The sequence below is a fragment of the Canis lupus genome, chromosome 12, assembly GCF_048164855.1.
Source record: "Canis lupus baileyi chromosome 12, mCanLup2.hap1, whole genome shotgun sequence".
NCBI lineage: Eukaryota > Metazoa > Chordata > Mammalia > Carnivora > Canidae > Canis > Canis lupus.
In genome coordinates, this window is record NC_132849.1 from 53,985,592 (window position 1) to 54,006,270 (window position 20,679).

At 39.1% G+C, this 20,679-nt stretch overlaps 1 protein-coding gene across 3 annotated transcripts in view; it reads left to right on the plus strand.

Moving 5' to 3' along the window:
* Nucleotides 1-20,679, plus strand: part of NBAS (NBAS subunit of NRZ tethering complex) — a 319,184-nt gene that overhangs the window by 181,927 nt on the left and 116,578 nt on the right. For all 3 annotated transcript variants that reach the window (XR_012004753.1, XM_072771031.1, XM_072771030.1), the window contains exons 36-38: nucleotides 9,855-10,019; nucleotides 13,335-13,448; nucleotides 14,006-14,129. Coding sequence is in view for 2 of the 3 variants with exons in the window: in XM_072771031.1 (XP_072627132.1) it covers nucleotides 9,855-10,019; nucleotides 13,335-13,448; nucleotides 14,006-14,129 (403 nt within the window). In the remaining variant the exon portion in view is untranslated. The remainder of the gene's footprint in view (nucleotides 1-9,854; nucleotides 10,020-13,334; nucleotides 13,449-14,005; nucleotides 14,130-20,679) is intronic.

Sequence of the window (20,679 nt, forward strand, 5' to 3'; positions counted from 1 at the left end):
TGTTACCTTTTATCTACTCATCAGGAGTCTTTTTCTCCTTTCTGTTTAGTCACAACAGCTTGTGTTTGGATCTCCAGTGACTTCTTATTGCTAAACTCATGGGTCAAATCTGTCTTTATCTTATTTGACCTACCAGTGACATTGGATATATACTTGTTTCAGGGACAGCCTATTTGTCTTCTTTGTACTTTATTGGCCACTTATTCTCCTCATGTTTGTTGGTCCTTCCTCATTTTCCCACATAAATGGTAGATACCCCAGGTCTCAGTCTTTATTTTTATTTTATGTATGTATTTATTTATTTATTTTGGTCTCAGTCTTTAAATCTCTTCTCTATCTACACTCATTCCTAAATGATTACATCTATTATCATGACTTTAAGTATCAAGTTTGTGCAGATGATTCCTTGCTTATACCATGAGCCCTCATCTTCTGAGTTCCAGGCTTATATGTATGGCTGCCAAACTAACATCTGTACTTAGCTTTCTTACAGACATCAGGCTCAAAGTGTTAAAAGTGAACCGCTGATTTTAACATCCCACCCTCCACCCGGGCAAATAGTGGTGTTCCTTCTGTGCTATATCCTATGTCAGAAAATGGCAGCTCCATATTTCTAGTTGTTTAGGACATAAACCTTGTTGCCATCCTCAGTTCTTCTCTTTGTCCTACATAACACATACGATCTGTCAAGAAACCCTCTTGGCTTCACTTTCCTAGTAGACTTGGAAGTGGACCATATTTTCCTATTACCACTGCTACCACCCTGGTCTGATTATCACTGTGTCTCCCCTAGAGTTTTATGGTGGTTATTCTGTTTGTCTGCCTGCTTGAGCTCTTTTCCTTGCTGTTGTCTGTGCTCAACAAGGCAGCCAGAGCGATTCTTTAAAAATACTCATGCCACGTCCCTCAGAGTACAAATTAAGTGGTTAGGATCTCCTACAATGACACCCATGATCTGTTTCCCTACCTCCTGTTTTGACTTGATTTCTTGTCTCCTCTCCTACCCCAAATTTGGCTTTGCTCAGCACACTTTAGCCATATTGACCTTCTTGCCATTCTTTAAACATTCCCATCAAGTTCTCCCTCTGGGTCCTTGTACTTTGTTCTACCTGCAGTGTTCTCCCACATACCCAGATGACTTGGCCTCGCTTCTTCCAGGTCTCTGCTCAGATGTCTCCTCAGTGAGAGCTTCCCTGGTTTCTACATACACAATTATACGCTACTTTATTTTTCTTCCTAGCTCTTATCCTATCATTTATCAGATATACTTCTCTGATATGTTTATATTAATTTTTTACTTACGTCCTCTTGGAATGGTAGGGGGAGATCTTTGTGGCAGGAACAATGTTTTGTTCATGCTATTTTCAGTATCTAGAACATTGTCCTTGTTATACTTAATATAAAAAATATCTGTTGAATATGTGAATAAAATAAGTGAGGAAGGTTAAGCTGTGGATATGATGGGTGGAGATAGATTCTGTTATTATAAGGGGGGGGAAATATTTGAATGGGATCCAATTGGATAAGTTCTCAGTTCATTGGTAAAATAAGACAAATTTTCTATTTGCCTTTCTTTCCTAATGTATTATGAGTTCTTTGAGAGCAGGGATAACATCGTAATCATCATGGTAACCCTGTTGCCTAACACTGGGTCTTAAACATAGTAGGCATGCCAGAAGTATGTGTTCAGTAAATTTATTTTGTGGATGTATTAAGAACACCAAATCATTTATCAAAAGTGATTTAAAAATTGGGCCTGGTAAAAGAAAATTAAAATAATACTCATCTACTTCTATTTCTCCTAACTGCAGGCCTCTTAATCTTGGCCCAAGAATGCTAGGAGATTCAGGAAGGGTTTGATTCCCAAAGCCCCTGAAATCATGTGTCATATTTGGTGTATGTGTGTGTGTCAGTCTGTGACTTTGTGTGTTATCTTTGTCTACATACATGTACAGTTTTTTTCTGGAGAAAGGACTTAAAGCTTTCATCAGAATTGTATCGTGGTTCATGACTTGCAGAGGTAAAAACATCTAAATTATAACTCAGTCTGTTATTTAGCAGATGAACCGAAACAGTCTGACTTTATAGTGAGTGATTTATTCCATGGAGTATTTTTCTACTGCTTCTTCTGACAGATACTTCTAAAAGTAGCATCACCAGTAATAAAGATTGTATTCTTATCATTTTGAGGTCAGGGTGAAATTTACTATAAGTGTTAGGTGCAGGGAAGAACTTTGGATCATCTAAAGATCTGTGGGAGGAGAAGGGATAGTGGATGAGTTCAGTTCGAGTGCTCTTTGTAATCCTTACATAGTTTGTGTATATCGCCAGCTCATTTTATGGTAGGCATCCTGATTTCTCATAAGTTAACCCTTTTGTTACCAGACACCAGAGAATGCAACTCCAAAATAGATTATTCTTTATAGTAATTGATCAACAGGAATCATTTCATTTCTGTAAGCCAAGCTTGACATGTGGAGCTATTCTTGTTCTCATGAACCTGATGGTAATGGTGTTTGTTGCAGAATTTGAAAAATACTATCAATGCTTAATCAGTTAACCTTTGAGCTATGTAACACAGTTGACATTAATGAGATTTCGTGTTAAATTTTATGCTGGGAGTTGTTGATTTGGTTTGGGGGATTAATCTATTTCTGCTGTTACACATTCTAAATTAATTAGCAATGTGCAACTATGAATATAAAGAGTGCCAGTAGTAATCATTTGAGGAGTAAATTTTGCCTAACCTCTTTTATCTTTCCCCATTACATGTAGTTGAAGGAAAACTATTTCCTCATTAATTACTCTTAGTTACAGTAGAATCTTGATAGACTCTACAAGTTTGATGCTTCTTCTGTGGTCCAAATGAACTTTTTATTTTACTTTTGTAATCCTCATTGGGGGGACTCTCTTACAATCCTTTTATCTTACACATTTCTCAACATGCGAATTTCATTTATCTTCTGAAACAAACTTTTAAGTTTCATGTATTTTGAATTTCCTACCTTGAGTTAGCCTATCCATGTGAACTAGAAGTAACGTTTAGGTTCATTTTATGAAATGGAATAATTGTTTTATCACCTGTATTTTTTTTATATCTTTCAGTTGACTTGGTTTTCCTCTGAGTGAAGTGGCATTGTGTTTAAGAGCCATATTTCTTACCTTGTTTATATTTTTCATTCTATATTTGGATTCGTTGATGACATTCAAATTGTTCAATATACCCTCTCAAGGAGATTCTTTTTTTTTTTTAAAGATTTTATTTATTCATGAGAGGCGGAGAGAGAGAGAGAGAGAGAGAGGCAGAGACACAGGCAGAGGGAGAAGCAGGCTCCATGCAGGGAGCCTAACGTGGGACTTCATCCCGGGTCTCCAGGATCAGGCCCTGGGCTGAAGGCGGCGCTAAACCGCTGAGCCACCCAGGCTGCCCTCTCAAGGAGATTCTAAAGATGAACAAGATTTGAAAATGTAGCATGAAATCTTATTTGAATAACAGTTAGCTACTATAGGCACAACATATTAGGCTTTAGAAAATGTATCCTCAAACAATTAAATAGGCAGTAAAACCAGACTTCTTATACATATCTAAGGATACAAACTACAGGTTAGGGATTTTCACCTACTTTGAGGATATAGTAATGAATGAACATAGTCCCTACCCTTCAAAAGATACTGTCTAGTTGGGAAGACAAACAAAATATCTATCCGTATATTATGGTAAGTGCATTAGAAGGATGCATTTATGCTACAGATGCAAAGGAGAGGGGGTAGCAAATTGTTGTAACAGGATTTTACTTACATGTTAAGGAAAATATGGAAGAACTTCTTTGTGACCTTGGAGTAGGCAATGATTTTTTAAAAAATATTTCATTTATTTGAGAGAGAGAGAGAGAGAGAGAGTGTGTGTGTGTGTGTGTGTGTGTGTGTGTGTGTGTGTGTGAATGTGAGAGAGGGAGGGAGGGAGGGAGCACGAACACAGTGAGGAGCAAAGGGAGAAACAGACTCCCTACTGAGCAGGGAACCTGAGGAGGGCCTTGATCCCAGGACTCTGAGATCCTGACCCAAGCCAAAGGCAGATGCTCAACCGACTGAGCTACCCACATGCCCCTGATTTCTTAAATATACAAAAAATACTAATCATAAAGTCAAAAAAACCTGATAAATTGTAGTAATTTAAAATTTAAGAACTATTAATCAAGACAGCATTAAAACAAAAAGATAATCTGCTAAGGAGCAGAAAATATTCACAATTTATACATTTTAATAAGGGATGTGTATCCAGAATATATAAAGAATTAAAAGTGAATAAGGAAAACAGATAACCAACAGAAGAATGGCAAAACACTTGAACAGACACTTCACAAAAGCAGATGCTCAAATAGCCAACATATACATAAAACTTTTTGTTTTTTAAGATTTTATTTATTTATTCATGAGAGACACAGAGAGACAGAGTGAGACAGAGAGAGGCAGTGACACAGGCAGAGGGAGAAGCAGGCTCCATGCAGGGAGCCTGATGTGGGACTTGATCTGGGGTCTAGCAGGATCACACCCTGGGCTGAAGGCAGGCGCTAAACTGCTGAGCCACTCAGGGATCCCATATACATAAAACATTATTCAACTTCATTAGTCACCGGAGAGATACAAATTAAAACCACAGAGAGATGCTGCTCACTGGTACTGCTAAAAGGAAAAAGACACATATGAAATGTGGCATGGGTGTGGAGTAACCAGAACTTTTATTGTAATTGGTTATTAGATAGAGTATCAGTTGGTGTGACCATTTTAGAAAATTTTTGGCACTATTTACTAAGTCCGAACAGATGCATACTCTATGTCTAAGTAATCCTTATTTCCAGAAATGCATACGTTCTCCAAAAGTTAATTATTAGCATGTTCAGGGCCACACTTTTGGTATTGGCTCCAAACTGCAGAGTATCCCAAGTGCTCATCACAGAAAAAAAGGTTAAGTTCTGTTTACACTGTATAATCCTGTACCATTAACAGGATTGCACTGACAGTGAGTTGGACAGTTTTCAACAACTTGCAAGAATATGAATGAATTTATGTTGAATGATAGAGATTAGACTCAAAAGAGGATGTAATTCCATTCATATAAAGTATAAAAATAGGCAAAACAAATTTATGCTGCTGGAAGTCAGAATAGTGTTTATCTTGGCCATGTGAGTGGCTGGAAGTGACCATAAAAGCACCATCAGGGATGCTGGAAGTGGTCTGTTACTTAGTCTAAGTGCGAATTACAGAAGCGTGTTGAAATTTATCAACCTGTACACTCGCGTGTACACATTTTTTGATATATCTTATCCTTTAATGAAAAGGTTTTAAAGAAAGATCTCTAAGCTTGGATTAAAGACCCGAATGGAGAAAGTATACTGGTGGTATTGTGTTTGTTTCATGGAACTGTGGATAAGTACTATCTTTTTGCCCCCTAATTTTTTGTTTTTCAAATCATCTTTAATGAGATTTTAGTTTTACAGTACAGAAGAATAAATGACCTTAAATGCATGTGTGTGTGTGTGTGTATGTAATATGTCAAAACTCTATGAAGAAGAAGTGGACCACACATTTTGATGGCCAGACCTGGTCAAGAAGAAAGGAGACACCCGTAGGCCAATTGCCTGTGAGCAGCATATTTAGCTTACTTGATCTACAACTTACTTTTCTGTCATATGGCATTCTCATACCTACTCTGCAATGTTAGTGTACAACTTAGTAGTGACCACAGGAAACACCTGCTCAGTACCTCTAACACATAGTATGCACTTAGTAAATATTTTTCTTATGTTTCTTATACATTATATACAGGACTTCTGCTAGACCCTTGAGGGTCTAGATCCTTGAGGAAAAGATGTCTAGATCTTACTTCTCTCTGTGAACCAGGTCCTCTGTTCATTCTTCCTCAGTACCTTGCGTTGTTCAGTTTTACCCCTGCTGCATCTAACCTTGCTCAGCTGACCATGAACAATTTGCCTATGTTCTTGACTGTCTTCTGTATGTCTTTCAGCTCTTCACTAAGACCCAGCCTGGTGATCGTGCTCTTAATTTCTTAGAAAGTTGAATTTCTCTGTGTATCTGACTTACCTCAACTCTTTTCACTTTTAGAAGGATTTAGAAATAAAAACATTTATACTTAATATATGCATTCAGGTAGACAAATACCCTATGGTAACCTCATATGTTCATGTCATTATGATCTTAATACAGTCCCTGATTATTTTAAACATGGACTAATGCACCAACGTCCTATCTGGATTCTTGTGCCTGGAATAATATTTTTAAAACACAAACCTGATTACGTTACTCCCTATCTGTCAGGATGGCAGGGAGGTTGCTTTGGCCTGGTCAGCTGGGCTCTAGTTCCCTCTCCTTCCTTCCATCAGTGTTCTGCTCTTTGTCCTTGTGTGCCAGTGCCCGCACCTTCTCTGACTAATAAGATTCCTCCGGTATTGCTTCATTTTGTGCTCTTGTTTTTGTATAAATCTGCCTGAAAGTATCTCTGCCATTGCTCCTCAGGAGGGCCTGCCTTCTTACCTGCTGGAATATTACCTCCTTTCTGAAGCCCTCTATGATTGTGCATCCAGGCAGAGGAGATATGACCTCTCTTCGTGTTCCTGAAATGCTTTATGTGCACTTCTGCTTCGGAAGTTGATGTTATTCTGCAGTGATGTGTCTGCATCTCTGCCTCCCTCCCTAATTTCAGAGCAACTTGAGAGCACAGACTGTGTCTTGTTTTTATCACCTCATTGCTTGTATCATGCATGATGCCTTATAAGAGTCACCCAGTAACTGCTGAGTAAGGCAAGGAATTCTCATTTGTTTCTGAGTGGTGGTTGTTGTTTTTGTTGTTTTAGTTGTAAATTTTAAGTAATTCAAAAATCTAGCCAATAAATTGAGATGCTTACTATATATTTTACCTATTTTTTAAATTGACACACACAAATATACATCTGTTTAAAAAGAGACAATATATACTTCAAATTCTGAGCTTTATTTCTGGCAAAGAACTATTTTTGGCAGTGTGTTATTCATAGACACACAGAGCTGTTTCCACTCTGTGCACAGTTATTAGGGGGACAAACTTAGAAACCGATTGAAGCCAAGTGTACATGATCTCCAGAGCTTTCATGAGCCCAGAGAGAAGTGCTTAGGCTGGACTCGGATCGGTTGCATGCACAATGACCAGCTGTCCGGTGGAAAAAGGCCCCACCCCATCAGTGCAGAATGGGAACTGGAGCTAATATTGCCATTGTACACCATCAGAAGTTCATTGGGTGAGGTTGTAGCCTTATTAGAAAAGAGGGGCCTCTGGGGTGCAGAAGCTAGAATCAGCTTGTTTTTCTTCTGTTGACTTAAGTCAGACATGATGAACCAGCTGTCTACAGGACAAAGGTGGAGAATAAATCAGCCGCCACTGCCATCTCCTCACACAGTGAAGAAATTAAGGAAAGAAAAGAATTCTAGTAATGCTACCATTAAAATTATTGGTGTTTTTTTGTGTGTTTTCCTTTTCAGTTGTATGCCCAGTATACATATGCAGCGCTTTGAGCCATCCTGGCACCTAACAAGCTTTTATTGATTACTCTGGAAGGGAGAATTACATTTTTTCCTACATAGAACTTTCTACCTTGTCCTTTCAGAAGTGTTGGATAATGAGTGAAACCCCAAACAGTTATTTTTACCATGGTTGCCCTTATGAGTATACAAGCAACTTACCATGATTTTTTTTCCTTACTAACATCCATATTTTATGTTGTTTTCATAATCAAATTACAGTGATTACACTAAGTTAATAGTTTATACTGTTGCTAGTGTCCAAAAAGCCCACAGGAAAACACAATTTTTAAAGACTTTTAATTGAGATATATTTGACATAAAATATCGTGTTAGCTTAAGATATACAGCTTATTAATTTGATACTTTTTGTTTTTTAAGCAGGCTCCATGCCCAGTCTGGAGCCCAACACAGAGCTTGAACTCAGGATCCTGAGATCAAGACCTGAACTGAGATCAAGGATGGGATCCTCAACCTGCTGAGCCACCCAGGGGCCCCTGATTTGATACATTTATGTTGCAATATGGTTGCCATTGTAGCTTAGCTGACACCACTACTATGTCACATAATTATAATTTCTTCTAGTGTTGGGACACAATTTGTGTGTGTGTGTGTGTGTGTGTCTGTTAAAAGCACAGTTTAAAAAATCTTATGAGAAACCTTAACAAACTGGGTAAATTTTAAGTACTGGATAGTATAGCTTAAATTCGTTTCCTTTTGCAAGTAAGAATAAAGGTCACAGTGGTTTTCTAGAAGTTAAGTATTCTAACGTGATGTTTTCTATTCATATTTCACAAATTGAGCCACTTAAAAACCGTGCAAATTGATTATAATTCCCTTGGGACAGAAATCTGGCAGACTTAGGTGGATCTCCACTTAGTCTCACATGGCCAAAATCATGATGCCAATAGGAATATAGGACTGAGGTCTCCGTTGCCTTGCTGGCTGTCACATGAGGGCTATTCTCAGCTTCTAGATGCCACTCACGTCCCTTGGCTTGTGGCCGCTTCCTCCGTCTTTAAAGCCAGCAACAATGAGTTGAATCCCCTTGTGCCTCAGGTCTCTCTTGCCTCTGCCCCATGGCAATGTCCCAAATAACCTCCCTCTAACCCAACTGGGAAAAGGTCTCTGCTTAAAGGCTTGTGTGACTAGGTCAGTCCCATTCTAGTAGTTTAGATAACCTTTTTACCTCCAGGTCTGTGTCCTTAATCATATCTGCAAAGTCTCTTTGCCATGGAAGCCAGTGTATTCCCAGCTTCCAGGGATTAGGACGTGGACATCTTTGGGGACCTGTAATTCTACTTACCATATAGGGCAACTGCCAGGTTGGTCTACACGCTCTATCCTAAGTCTACTACGTTCTATCCTAAGTATTTGTGATATGTGATGTCCTGGCAATTACTGAGTGATTACATGATTTATGTTTTTAATTACTTTTATGATGCATAAGTGAGTGATGTGATGTGGACCTAAATAGCTAAACTATTTAACTCTTCTTCTATCAGTATTAGGAAGGCTGTTGAAATAGGGGGACTAGGCCTTGACTTTGCTTTCATTTGAATGCGAAACTTACGAAGAAATGATTGGAAGTAGATAAACACTAAACCAAGGACTTTGTTTTTGTAGAACAAGTAGTGTTTTTCTTTGATCAAAAGCAGATGTGGTTGTTATCATTTCTATTTAAAATAATGTTAATATATTAGTATTTTTCTTCACATGGAATCTCTCAGATGAGTAAATCGCCAGAATTTTAGCTGATTGATTCAAGATTGGCAGGAGATTTCATGTTATAAACTTTTCAAATACTATCAATCACCCATTTATTTAGATGAAAAACAAAATACTTATTAACATTTATAGATGGGTCCTCCCAATCCTGTACCTATGTCTGGGTCACAGTAGCATTGTTCAGATGAATAATTTATTTCATAATTAACCTAAATAATAAATACTTTCAATTGTCTAAGAAATAAACATGAGTTTCTCATTGGTAGGGTATTAGAATGTAAAAAAGTAGAGAACCCATTATTTGCTTTATAAATGTTCTGAAGGGGATTATTCGACTAATGGACAATGATGATTTTTCTGTTACCAAATTTCTTTGTAAATGATCCAAGGAGGTACAGTATGCCAATAGTGCTCTGTTTCACATTTTTTGTTGTTGCTGGCAAAGATGGATTTTTAAATTTATCTTCATGTCTGATAAGTATAAGTAGTCTCATTATCACTCTCTGTTCTGACAGTGTGCATTTTTTGCTCTTGCCGTTTTCTGTTTTAACTAGGGTGAAGCCAGCGTTCCTGGCAGCAACTCCGACCTCTTCCACTGGAGCACTGCTGCCACCATGAAGGTCCTGTCGAGCACCACGACCACCACCAAGGCTGTGCTGCAGGCCGTCAGTGATGGGCAGTGGTGGAAGAAGTCCTTAGCTTACCTTCGACCACTTCATGTAAGCAATGCCTCTTTCTTTTTAAAATCCCCTGGGTGGCTTGTGTCAGTGCACAAGCCCTGCTTCTCAGTTGTTTTCATGTTGTTACAGCTCTGTCCTCTCTAGATTATTAAAGTAATCTCTTAAGAAATCTAGGCCTCCCATCAGATGAGGGGAAAGAATAATTTATTTTATAGAATGTAACTTACTCCCATAAGGTGCTTGCAAATGACATTGGTACAGATTGAGGTGTGGTTTGATTTAATGTCAGAATTAAAGTTTAGTGGAATGAAAAGGAAATGATTCCATTAGTGCTTACTTGTTTTTGCAATATTTCTATGGGCCAGTAGTCAAGGAAAAGTGCTAGAAGTTGGTGGGGCTAAGGTTATTAGGGCTGCAATAACAATAATGCCACATACTGTGGGGCTTCAGCAACAAACATTTCTTCCTCATGGTTCTAGAGGCTGGGAAATCCAAGATCAAAGCTCTGGTGGGGCCTGCTTGCTGTGCTCTCACATTGTGGAAGGGGTGAGGGAGCTCTGTATTCTCTTGTGTAAGGGGGCTAGTCCCATCCATGAGGGCTCCATTCTCATGAGCTGATCATCTCCCGTAGGCCCCCAACTCTTTTATTTATTTATTTATTTATTTATTTATTTATTTATTTATTTATTTATTTTACTTTGAATTGAGGTGTAGTTGACACGGAATGTAACAGTTTCAGGTGCACAGCATAGTGATTTAACACCTCTACACATTATGCTGTGCTCGCCATCTGTCATTAGATAACACCATTACAGTACCACTGTACATTCCCTGTGCCTTTCATCTCCTTGGCTTATGCATTCTGTAACCAGAAGCCTGTGCCTTCCAATCTCCTTCACCCATTTTGCCAATCTCCCACCCCCCCCGCCACCGGCAGTCATTAGTTCTCTTATTTATGTGTCTGCTTATGCTTTTTTGTTTGTTTGCTCATTTGTTTTTTTAGATTCTGCATATAAGTGAAATCATATGGTATTTGTCTGTCTGACTTAGTTCGTTTAGCATAATACCCTCTAAGTCCATCCATGTCGTTGCAAATGACAAGATCTCATTCTTTTTTATGGCAGAGCAATGTTCCATTGTGTATGTACACCCAGAGGCCCCACCCCTTAATACCGTCATGTTGGCGCTTAGAATTTCAACATGTGAATTTTAGCAAGATGACACAAACATGCAGTTTTTAATAGGTGCTCCGGGTAAAGAGAACAGTGTAACAGATTCTTTCACCCATTCTGGCAATAGAGGGTCAGGACAAGCAGCAGATTGATTGGGTGTGCTCTCTGTGACAAGTGAACCTGTTACTCCCCTGCTCTCTTTCCTATGCTCTCACACTGCAGTCCTTGGTCTCACCAGAAAGCTTAGAGGAAAAAGAAACAAACTTGTTTATGAGTTCACCCCAGACACTCACTAGGTGTATCATTCATTTCATTCATGTTCCAAATACTCCTCAGGCATTTTTTGTGTGCCAAAGACCACGCTAGTGATTGGGAGCTAAATTGAGAAACCCTTTCATGTGCGAAGCCTGTATTTCAGTGGGGGAGACAAAGCTGCCAATAAATATTTGTGTGATAATGTAACAATAGATGGTAGTGAGGACTCTGAGGATAACTTCAGCAAGATAAGTGGAGAATGATTGATATTGGGGGAGTGAAGGTCTGATTTGGATAGGAAGGTAGGTTTCTTCTGAGTCACTCCGAGCAGAAACCTGACTGGACAAGTAGAAAGAGCATAGAGCCCTTTTTGAAGGAATGTGTTAGACATCTTTGTAGAACAGAAAGGAGGCCTGTGTAGTATGAACAAAGTGAGCAGTGGGAAGAATGATAGGAGGTGAGATCAAGGAGGTGGTGAAGATGCCAGGATCTAAAGCCTTGTTTAGACTGTAATGGGGACCACAGATTTTATTCTGAGTGGGATGGAAAGTTGTTGGAGAATGTAGGGTTCACTTTACATCAGATCATCTGAGTGCCATGTGGAGAGGAGCCGGCAGTGTGAGTCAGAGCAAGGGCAAAGAGATCTTTGGTCTAGCATTCCAGGTGAGAGGTGGTGGTGGGGTAGGCTTGGGCAGCCATGAAGGAAGTGGGAGATGTATTTTGTGGACCTGCAGATGGTCTTGGATGTGGGATATGCAGGAAAGAGGGGAACTGAGGATGATCTAGCCAAGATGGTTGGGTAAAGGTAGATACCACAGACAGAGATGGTGTGTGCTTGACTTCGGGGTACGTATATCCATACACCTCTTCTCATAGTAGGTATCACACTGGCTGTGATTGTGGTTACTTTTCTGTCTCATGGCTAGGACATTTTGAGGGTGTGTGCCTCTGATGAAGTGTGTAGCTCTGTGCCTGATACATGATCGTATTTGTTAAGTGTCAGTTGTTGTTCTTATCCTCATTTGCAGCAGTGCCTTCACAGTTTCCCGAGGCTGTGGTTGGCATCAAGTGAGTACTCTGTAAATGGAGAGGAATGGGTGACTGTTTTACTTGGCTACTCCAGTGAGGAGCTTTACAATCTGAAGAAGATAAACCCAAAGACAATTAACTACTAGGGTTGGACCCCTAGTAGGGGTGCTTTTGAACAAGCACTTACCAGGGAGGACTGTCACTGACAGGTCTAGAAGGCATTTGTACTGCTTGCAGTTGTGAGGTAGCAGGCATAGGGAAAGGGGTGCCCTTCCATCTGGCCTTCAGCTGGCAGGGTTTCAGCAGGTGAGGTCCCAGGTGGGCCTGGAATCACAGGGTGGGGTCTGCCAAGGCAGTCAGCACAGACAGGCCTCTTGTAGTGGAAGAAAGGCATAGAAGCTGGTAGGACGGGAGAAGGAGATCTTGTTTGGAGTGGAAAATTAGCCTTTAATGTGAAGTGATGTTGAAGAACTTTAAATATTCTCTTATATACTTTAGACTTGATAGTGTGGCATGTTAGTATGGTTCAGAGCTACTACAGGTTTGTTGAGCAGGGGAGCAATGTGTATGAAATGAGGTTTTAGGAAGGTTATTCTGACTGTAGTAGAGAAGTTGCCATGTGTTTCACACTGATTGCTTCTTTGTTTTTGATGCATTGATGTCAGAGTGACCAGGAAAATCAAAAGGCACTGCAGGCTGAACTTGAAGTGCTGCTCTTAGAATGTAGGTGCTGTTCCTAATGCTTTTGCTGGGTGTCCATGTCACGCTGACAACACTCTATGTAGTTGCCATGCTGCATGTCGATCATCTTCTTCGGAGATAACCCCTCCGTCTCCCTCCCTATCTGCCTCTAGTGCTCTTTCTTCTTATCTACTCTTCTTCACTTTGTTCTATTTAGGGGCAAGAATTTGGTGGTGTTTATCAGATTGGAACCACAGCCAATGAAAGTCTAGAAAAACAAGGCTGTCATCCTTTTTATGAATCTGTCCTCTCTGATCCCTTCGTCACAGAGGTAAGGACAGCATGCCTGAGAACATAGATGCAACTGTCATGCTGTTGTGGGCATTTTAGTATAAATAGAAGTTAAAATGTTCCTGGAAATGTACATCTTTGGCCTCATTCTTACTCATGTTATTCATTGGTTTTATGTGACTTTTAAAAAAATACGTATTTTTAAAAAGATTTATTTTATTTATTTGAGAGAGAGAGAGAGAGGAGGAGTGAGTATGAGCAGGGGCAGGGACAGAGGGAGAGAGAGAATCTCAAACAGACTCCCCTCCTGACCTGGGAGCCTGACACAGGGCTCAGTCTCACAACCCTGAGATGCTGACCTGAGCTGACATCAAGAGTCGGACACCCAACTGAGCCACCCAGGCAACTTGGTTTTATGTGACTTGTATATGTCATAACATATTATGAGATTAAAATCTGTTTCAAACTTATAGCATGCTTTAGTAAGTGAGAAGTTCTAATTCAAATCATCAAAAGATATAAAATCCTATAATTCTGTTCTAAGAATATCTTCAGAGAAAAAGGTACCTACTAAATGGTATAACTGCGTTGGTCTAGTCTGCAGGGACCTATGACCCCCACCAGCACGTTCCAGTGGAAAGCTTTGCAGAGGTATTACTAAGAACTGGAAAACTGGCTGAGACGAAAACAGAAGGGGAAGAGGTATTTCCAACAACAGAAGGTATGAAAGAAGGTTCTAGTTCCCTGACAGTGTGTGACTCTACTATTAGGGGAACCATAAGTGAAAAACTATGAGTGAATAGGAGTGGAGAAAAACGATAATAAATTGTTGTAATTCTGAATAGCTAAACTTGACACCATCGTGTATTTATTTAAAACATTTATTTGAGTACCTTCTGTTTTCTGGATACTTACTAATATTGAGGATTTAAAGAGCTAAGTGTGATATAATTGAAGTGATTCTTAAACAGGTATTTCTGACTTTGTGTTAGTTAAGAACTCTTAAGTATTTGCTATATTTCTCTTGTTAAGAATTTTCTGCATGGCTGCATATCTTGCCATGTAGAATTTTTTGTGAAAGAATTAAATGTATATAAGTTCTCCAAAGACACCTTTCCATTTGTATATTTTTTCCTCTATACTGTCCTTACTTCTTTTTAAGATTTAGGATCGTTTCTTTGGCTATTTTTTTTTTCCAGTTCCCTCCCTCTTCTCTGCCATCTTTAGTGAATACCTCATGATATAAAGGCTGCTGGAACTCCACCTATCTTTCTATATTCCAGATATCAGTAAAGAGAAAAGAAGAAGGAGGGCAAAACAGTCTCTTGGTAGTCCTCTCCACTCCTTCCATTCAGATATTTCTGGCTGTCTCTCACTGCCAGTATACATGGATGATGCAGTCTTAACTGAGCACGTTACTGGATGAAATGAAATTTTGGGAAAATGTATATGGGGAATAGAATTGCCATTTTCCTAGAAACCTCATTCTGTCACTCATTTTTGGATAATCCTGCTTTCAATCAGTATTTGTATGTAGTTGGGAAGAGGGGAAGCAAATACCAGTTTTCTATCCACTGTGTGGGGTCTCTTGAATAGTAGCAGCTTTTTACTAAGTATACCATTTTTCTTCGGTTCTGAGATGCATGTTTTTTTTAACCTCTTATTTCTGAAATCAGGGTACCTCACATTTGATGAGTATACTTGTTTTTCTTTATTTTTTTCCTCCTCTATCAAGCTATTATTAAATTCATGGCACATCTTGCAAATAATGCTAAAAGTACATGAAGAGTATAGTTGCATTGCTATTTATCCTTTTAATTATTCTTTATTACTTCTTGCTTTTCTTTTTTTACTTGTCTTTTTTCAATTCCATAGACATTTATTTGTAGCCAGCATTTACGTTTCTACCCTAAGAGAAGCCCAATATCAAATGCTATTAGTACAGTGTCTTACTTAATAACAGACCTCCTGATATTTACCATCAGTCCTATTTTAGAGATAAAGAACCATGTTTCAGGGACATGAAATTGTGGTTTTTGTTGTTGTCTTACTTACAAAGCCAGTGGTTGGTTGAACTTAATTCAGATTCACCTTTGTCTGATCATTGTAGAGGGTAGTATTTTCCACATTTTAGCAGTCTCTGCAAGGCAATGTACTAGACCCTGAATCAAAAAAAGGAGACATAATAGCAAACAAAAACATGCCAGTGTTATTGTTTAGTTTGGTATTTTCTATTCAACACTGGTCACTCTGTTGAAGATAGCATTTTTGCAAGGTGGAGTTTGCGATGAGGGAGAAAAATTGTCCTGAATAGTAAAAACTCCTCAAAATGGAACTATGGTTCATTTCCCTTTCCTTTGACCACACATGACATTTTCATACTCATAGTAAAGTTCTGCAACTATAACAGAAAAATAGGAGGTGTCCTCTGTTTCACCTATTTGTTCCTCAAGCCTCCTTCTGGATAAATTATTTTTAATTATATGCTTATAGATCAAACTGTGATTGATTATTGAGATGGTTTGCATGGATAGAATCTAAGACCTTAAGAAAAATAGTGGGTTGGATGTGGAAATGTATCACCCATTGATCAGCATAATAATGGACTAAAATCATACCCAGGAAATTGGAAACATTGATTCACACAATATTTCTATTATTTAGCTTGCAGCATACATATGTGTGAGCATGAGCACCTCTTTTACAAAAGGCGTGCTCTTTTACAAAAGGCACCTCTTTCTCAAAAAGGTGTAAAATAATGACATCACATTGTAAAGGTCTAAGAGATAGATGCCTTCTTGGAGCAGACTCTCACAAATTGATTTCTCAGTTGATGAAGGCTTCTGCTATTTTCCAGAACTGTTTTCTTGGAGAAAATGAAAGGCCCTTGTGAGGCACAGATTTCTGGGTTATTAGACCTTCCCTTTTCATAGGGTCTTTAGAGTACTTGATCATCTCTGCTACAGTTGGTAATTAAATGATAAGGCATCCAAATGATTGTGAAACATGAAGCAAATAGAGAGGTGTTTTTTAGGACTTGTGAGGAGTAGGGGAACCATACCTGATGACGAATCAGGGGAATCCCCATCCAGTTTCTTTTCTCACCATGTGTTCATTATTAACTGAAGGAATGATCCTTGAGCCACCTGTGTGCTTGGCACTACCCTTGTACTTGGACTATAAGTTAAAGAAGACATGGTCCTGTCTTCAGATGGCTTACAGTTGGGGTGAGGAGACAGACAAATCTGTGTATGTAACAGTACAACACAAGGGGTGCTAGGATTATAGACATGTGACACCAGAGTGGAAAGGGGGTTTGAAGAGGCCTCCCAGAGCTGGTGATACTTGACCTGGGTTTTGAAGGATGAACAGGGGCAGTGTTGGTAAAAAGAGGGAGGTATGTTGGGAGGGGGAGAAGGGGCATAAAGAGGGAATAAAATTCACAGAAGCAAAGATGGCAAACATCACAGTTTTCCAGGGACTTATAAGTTATTCTGATATCCAGAAGGAAGAGTATATGTAGGCAACCAACCAGTGAAGAAGCAAGGCAACACTAGGCTGGGCAGAGATGCAAGGCATCGTGTGCTAAGTTAAATGTTTTAAATGAACCTTCCACTGAAAGCTGTAGGGGTTTCAAGCAGAAGAGTATTATTTAGTTTTCCTTCCTCTTTATCTGTAAAATGGACACAACGGCTTGTAGGTTCCATCCCTAGGCTGTCGCTCACCAGTGGTGGTGATGGGCCCCTCTTGGGCACAGTTTCACAGACTGTCCCTGGCCTGCATTAATGTTCTGGGGGCCATCATGTGCTATAGCCTATCCAGTTACCATTTCCCCTTGTTTCCAAGGCCTCTGCTGTTTTCCATCCTTGTTTCACATTAGAACCTCTTAGGGAATTTGTAAGAAGCACTGAAGCCCGGGATCTACCATAGACCATGTATCTTAGAGCCTCTATTGTACAGCCCATGCATTAAATATTTTTTAGAGTTCCTAAAGCAATTCAGTCATTAAGCCATGGTTAAGACCCTTTGGAAGTTTCCCTTAACATTGCTACTATCTCCCCACCCATCATGTCTAATCTTCAAACTAACACACTTGCTTTCTGAGCCTCTCGCCTGGCAGTCTGGTCATATACCTTTTATGTCTGTGCCTGGTCTCTTCAAGCCTGAGGGTCAGACCCTGAGTGTCCTGTTTCTAACGTGGTTACAGGGCTGCTTGGGTATTCTATATGGTAGGTGCAGAGTCATTGTCTCCCCACAGTGACGAGAGGGAGCACAGTGCATGCATCACAGTTGCTGGGACAGGAATGGAGGCTGTGCTGTTGGTGAAGCTGAATCCAAGTCCTGGGGGCGTGTGCTTGTCTTAGCAGTGTCTGTGAGATTTTAGCGGGACTGCAGGTGTTTTCCTTCTGTCCTGCTCTTTCTTCGAATTGTCTTTTCTGACACTCAGATTTTTAATACTCTACCAAGGGACAGCATCCAAGTCCATTAAAGCATTAAAAACTTATTCTCAATATTGTTGAATTGAGTGGGGAAAAGATTTCAGGACACTTAATATATATATTAAAAATGAAATTTTTAAAAATAGAAGTGATTTTAATATTCCTTTAATTTTACATTTGGGGTTATAATTTATGATTATAATTTATGATGTACGTTAACTACTGTCACATTGGATATTTCTTGATAATGCTAATATATATGAAATAGATATCTTTGGCTAATTTATAATATCAATATTTGTCAGGAATTCAGCAGAATTGAAGAGTGATATAGGTTAAATGACCCAAATTAAAAATTGTAAAAATATGACTTCTGACTTTGGTTCAGAAGTAGGTCATAACACAAATTAAACTTCCCAACGTGATCTGACTTTTCAGAATTTTTTAATAACGTTGATGAAAAGGTTTTTATGGAGACTAGCTGAAGAAAATGGATCATTATTTATTTAGCTAAATGAATGATTTAATGGCTAATGATTTCCAAATCAATAACATGGGCAGCTTTCCTATGTGAATTTAATTCTGGAATTAAATTTATCATGGAGTGCTTTCCAGAGGCACTGAATTTGCACAGAATTAGTGCTTGGAGGCTTAGGCATAGATTTCATCTGATTTTGGCTGTATAACTTGTTAGAAAATGCATGATATTCAAGATTTTAGAACCAGCATTGCACATTAAATTCATTGATTCACACTGATAAATAAATGGAGAAACATCATTCTTTGGGGTTTGTTTCTCATATACCTTAATGTTAACATAAAATCACTGTGACTCCATCTGTAGAAAGTATGACATCTGGTGAATCCTAGTGAGACCCCTGGGATCGGTCTACTTCAGATTATCACTGATAATTTTGTCAAATGCTTCAATGGCTCATAGATTGAAAGACTAGGAAGCTTCCTGTCTGTCGGGCTTGATTTCCACTCTATAAGAACCCTTGAGTCTTAGTGCTGCCTAGAAGGTTTTGGTGTCTGGGGGCACAACTTCATGTAACCCTAATCACCCCCCATTGCCAAATCCATCACATTGGGGATTAGGGCTTCAACATAAATTTTGAGAGAGCACTAACATTTAGTTCATTAACAGTGCCTTGACAGATTAGCCACTTTTCCGAGTTTAGGTGATTGACATTAGCTATCCAAACCTGTGTAAAAAAGCAAGATAAGACTATCTTCTTTGTGGGGTTTTTGTAACACTTAGAGCTAATACTTGCAAAACATCTTTCTCATGTCTGGCTTGCCAGAGCAGATAGTTTAAAAATTATAGGTATTTTTGTTTTGCAGTACTTAATATTGTTCTTTGTAGTAATTAATACTGTTCTGTAAAGCAATGGCATGAGTAGTAGACAGAGAATTTGCACATAAGTCATTTGAGGGTCAGACTAATTTGATTGGTGTATAGCATAGGGATAGCATCAGTTAAAACCACAAATTAAGGTTGGCTCATATTTATAAAAATATTAAATACCATACAGAATTTAATTTTCATTCCTTAGGAAATAGGTAACCATTGGAGAGGTTTGTGTGTATATATGTATGTGCACATATTTATGTTTTAAGCTCTCAGACATGATTATACTAGGGCTTTGACTAAAATTAATTTTAGTCAAAAATTTGTAGGAAAGCGCTGTTTTAGAATGGATTGGAAGAAGGAAGACTGAGGCATCAAGTAGAGTTGGAAGGTTGTTGAAAGAGTCCAGTTTTAATTTTTTATTAATTAATTAATTAATTATTTATTTATTTAGAGTCCAGTTTTTAAACTATAGTTTGTAGCAGTGAAAACAGTATCTTGTGGAAAACAGTTCTTTGGAAATGAGTGCTTGGGTGGCTGATGGCTGGGAGCAGAGAAGAGGGTGCAGTCCAAGAGAACTCTGTGATTTTATGTTTTGCTAATGGGGAGAACAGAGCACCATTGTCAGAAATAGGAACAATACTGGGTAAAGAATTAGTAATGTGGGGGATTATTTGAGTGGCAGCATCCCAGCAAGTCCTGTGAAATGGGTCAGGACTCTAGAGATAAAAGTTGGGGAAATACACTGAGATAGCAGCTGAGGTAAAGAACATAGCTAAGTTCTCTTGGGAAGAACTTGTGAAGTGGGGATTGGCAGTCATGAAGTCATCTAACCGAGTCCCCACATTGAGCATTTGAGGAGAGGAGGGTCTGCTGGTCATTTGAGGTGAGCTGCTGGGGAACCCTGGAACCCTGAAGTCAAGGAGGGACATGGCAGTGCCTTGTACTCCCATGAGCCCTGAGAGAAAGTGGGAAGGAGATGATTGTTGAATTTGTTAGAAAGAAGCTCTCACAGGAAGAACATTTTTTTCTCCAAGACTGATATGATTTCTTTCTGTGTTGGTGCAGAACCAATAGAAAAGAACTTCTTGTGATTTTTAACCCTCCTTTGTTGATTTGAGGAAAACAGCCACCTTCTTCCACAGAGAAGTTTTGAGGAATAACTAGTTCAAGTAAGTGCTGAGTGCTCAGTGAGAAGAAGCAGAGTAGCAAGGAGAGTGGTCGCAGAGGTGCAGCAGCCCATTGGGTGTGACCCTGTAAGTCTGCAGTTGTCTCCCTGTGCACTTTGTCTGCATGTCCCAATGTAGTTGCTAATTCATAAGTCATCATGACTTCTATAAAATGGAAGTCATCACCTCTCTTACCACCACGGCAGTTACTAATGGAAGAACCAATGATCTGTCATGGGGGTGGGAGGAGGGCATCAAAAAGTGTCCTAAATGGAGAAATGGAGAAAATGATTTGTTTCCTCAAGTCTATAG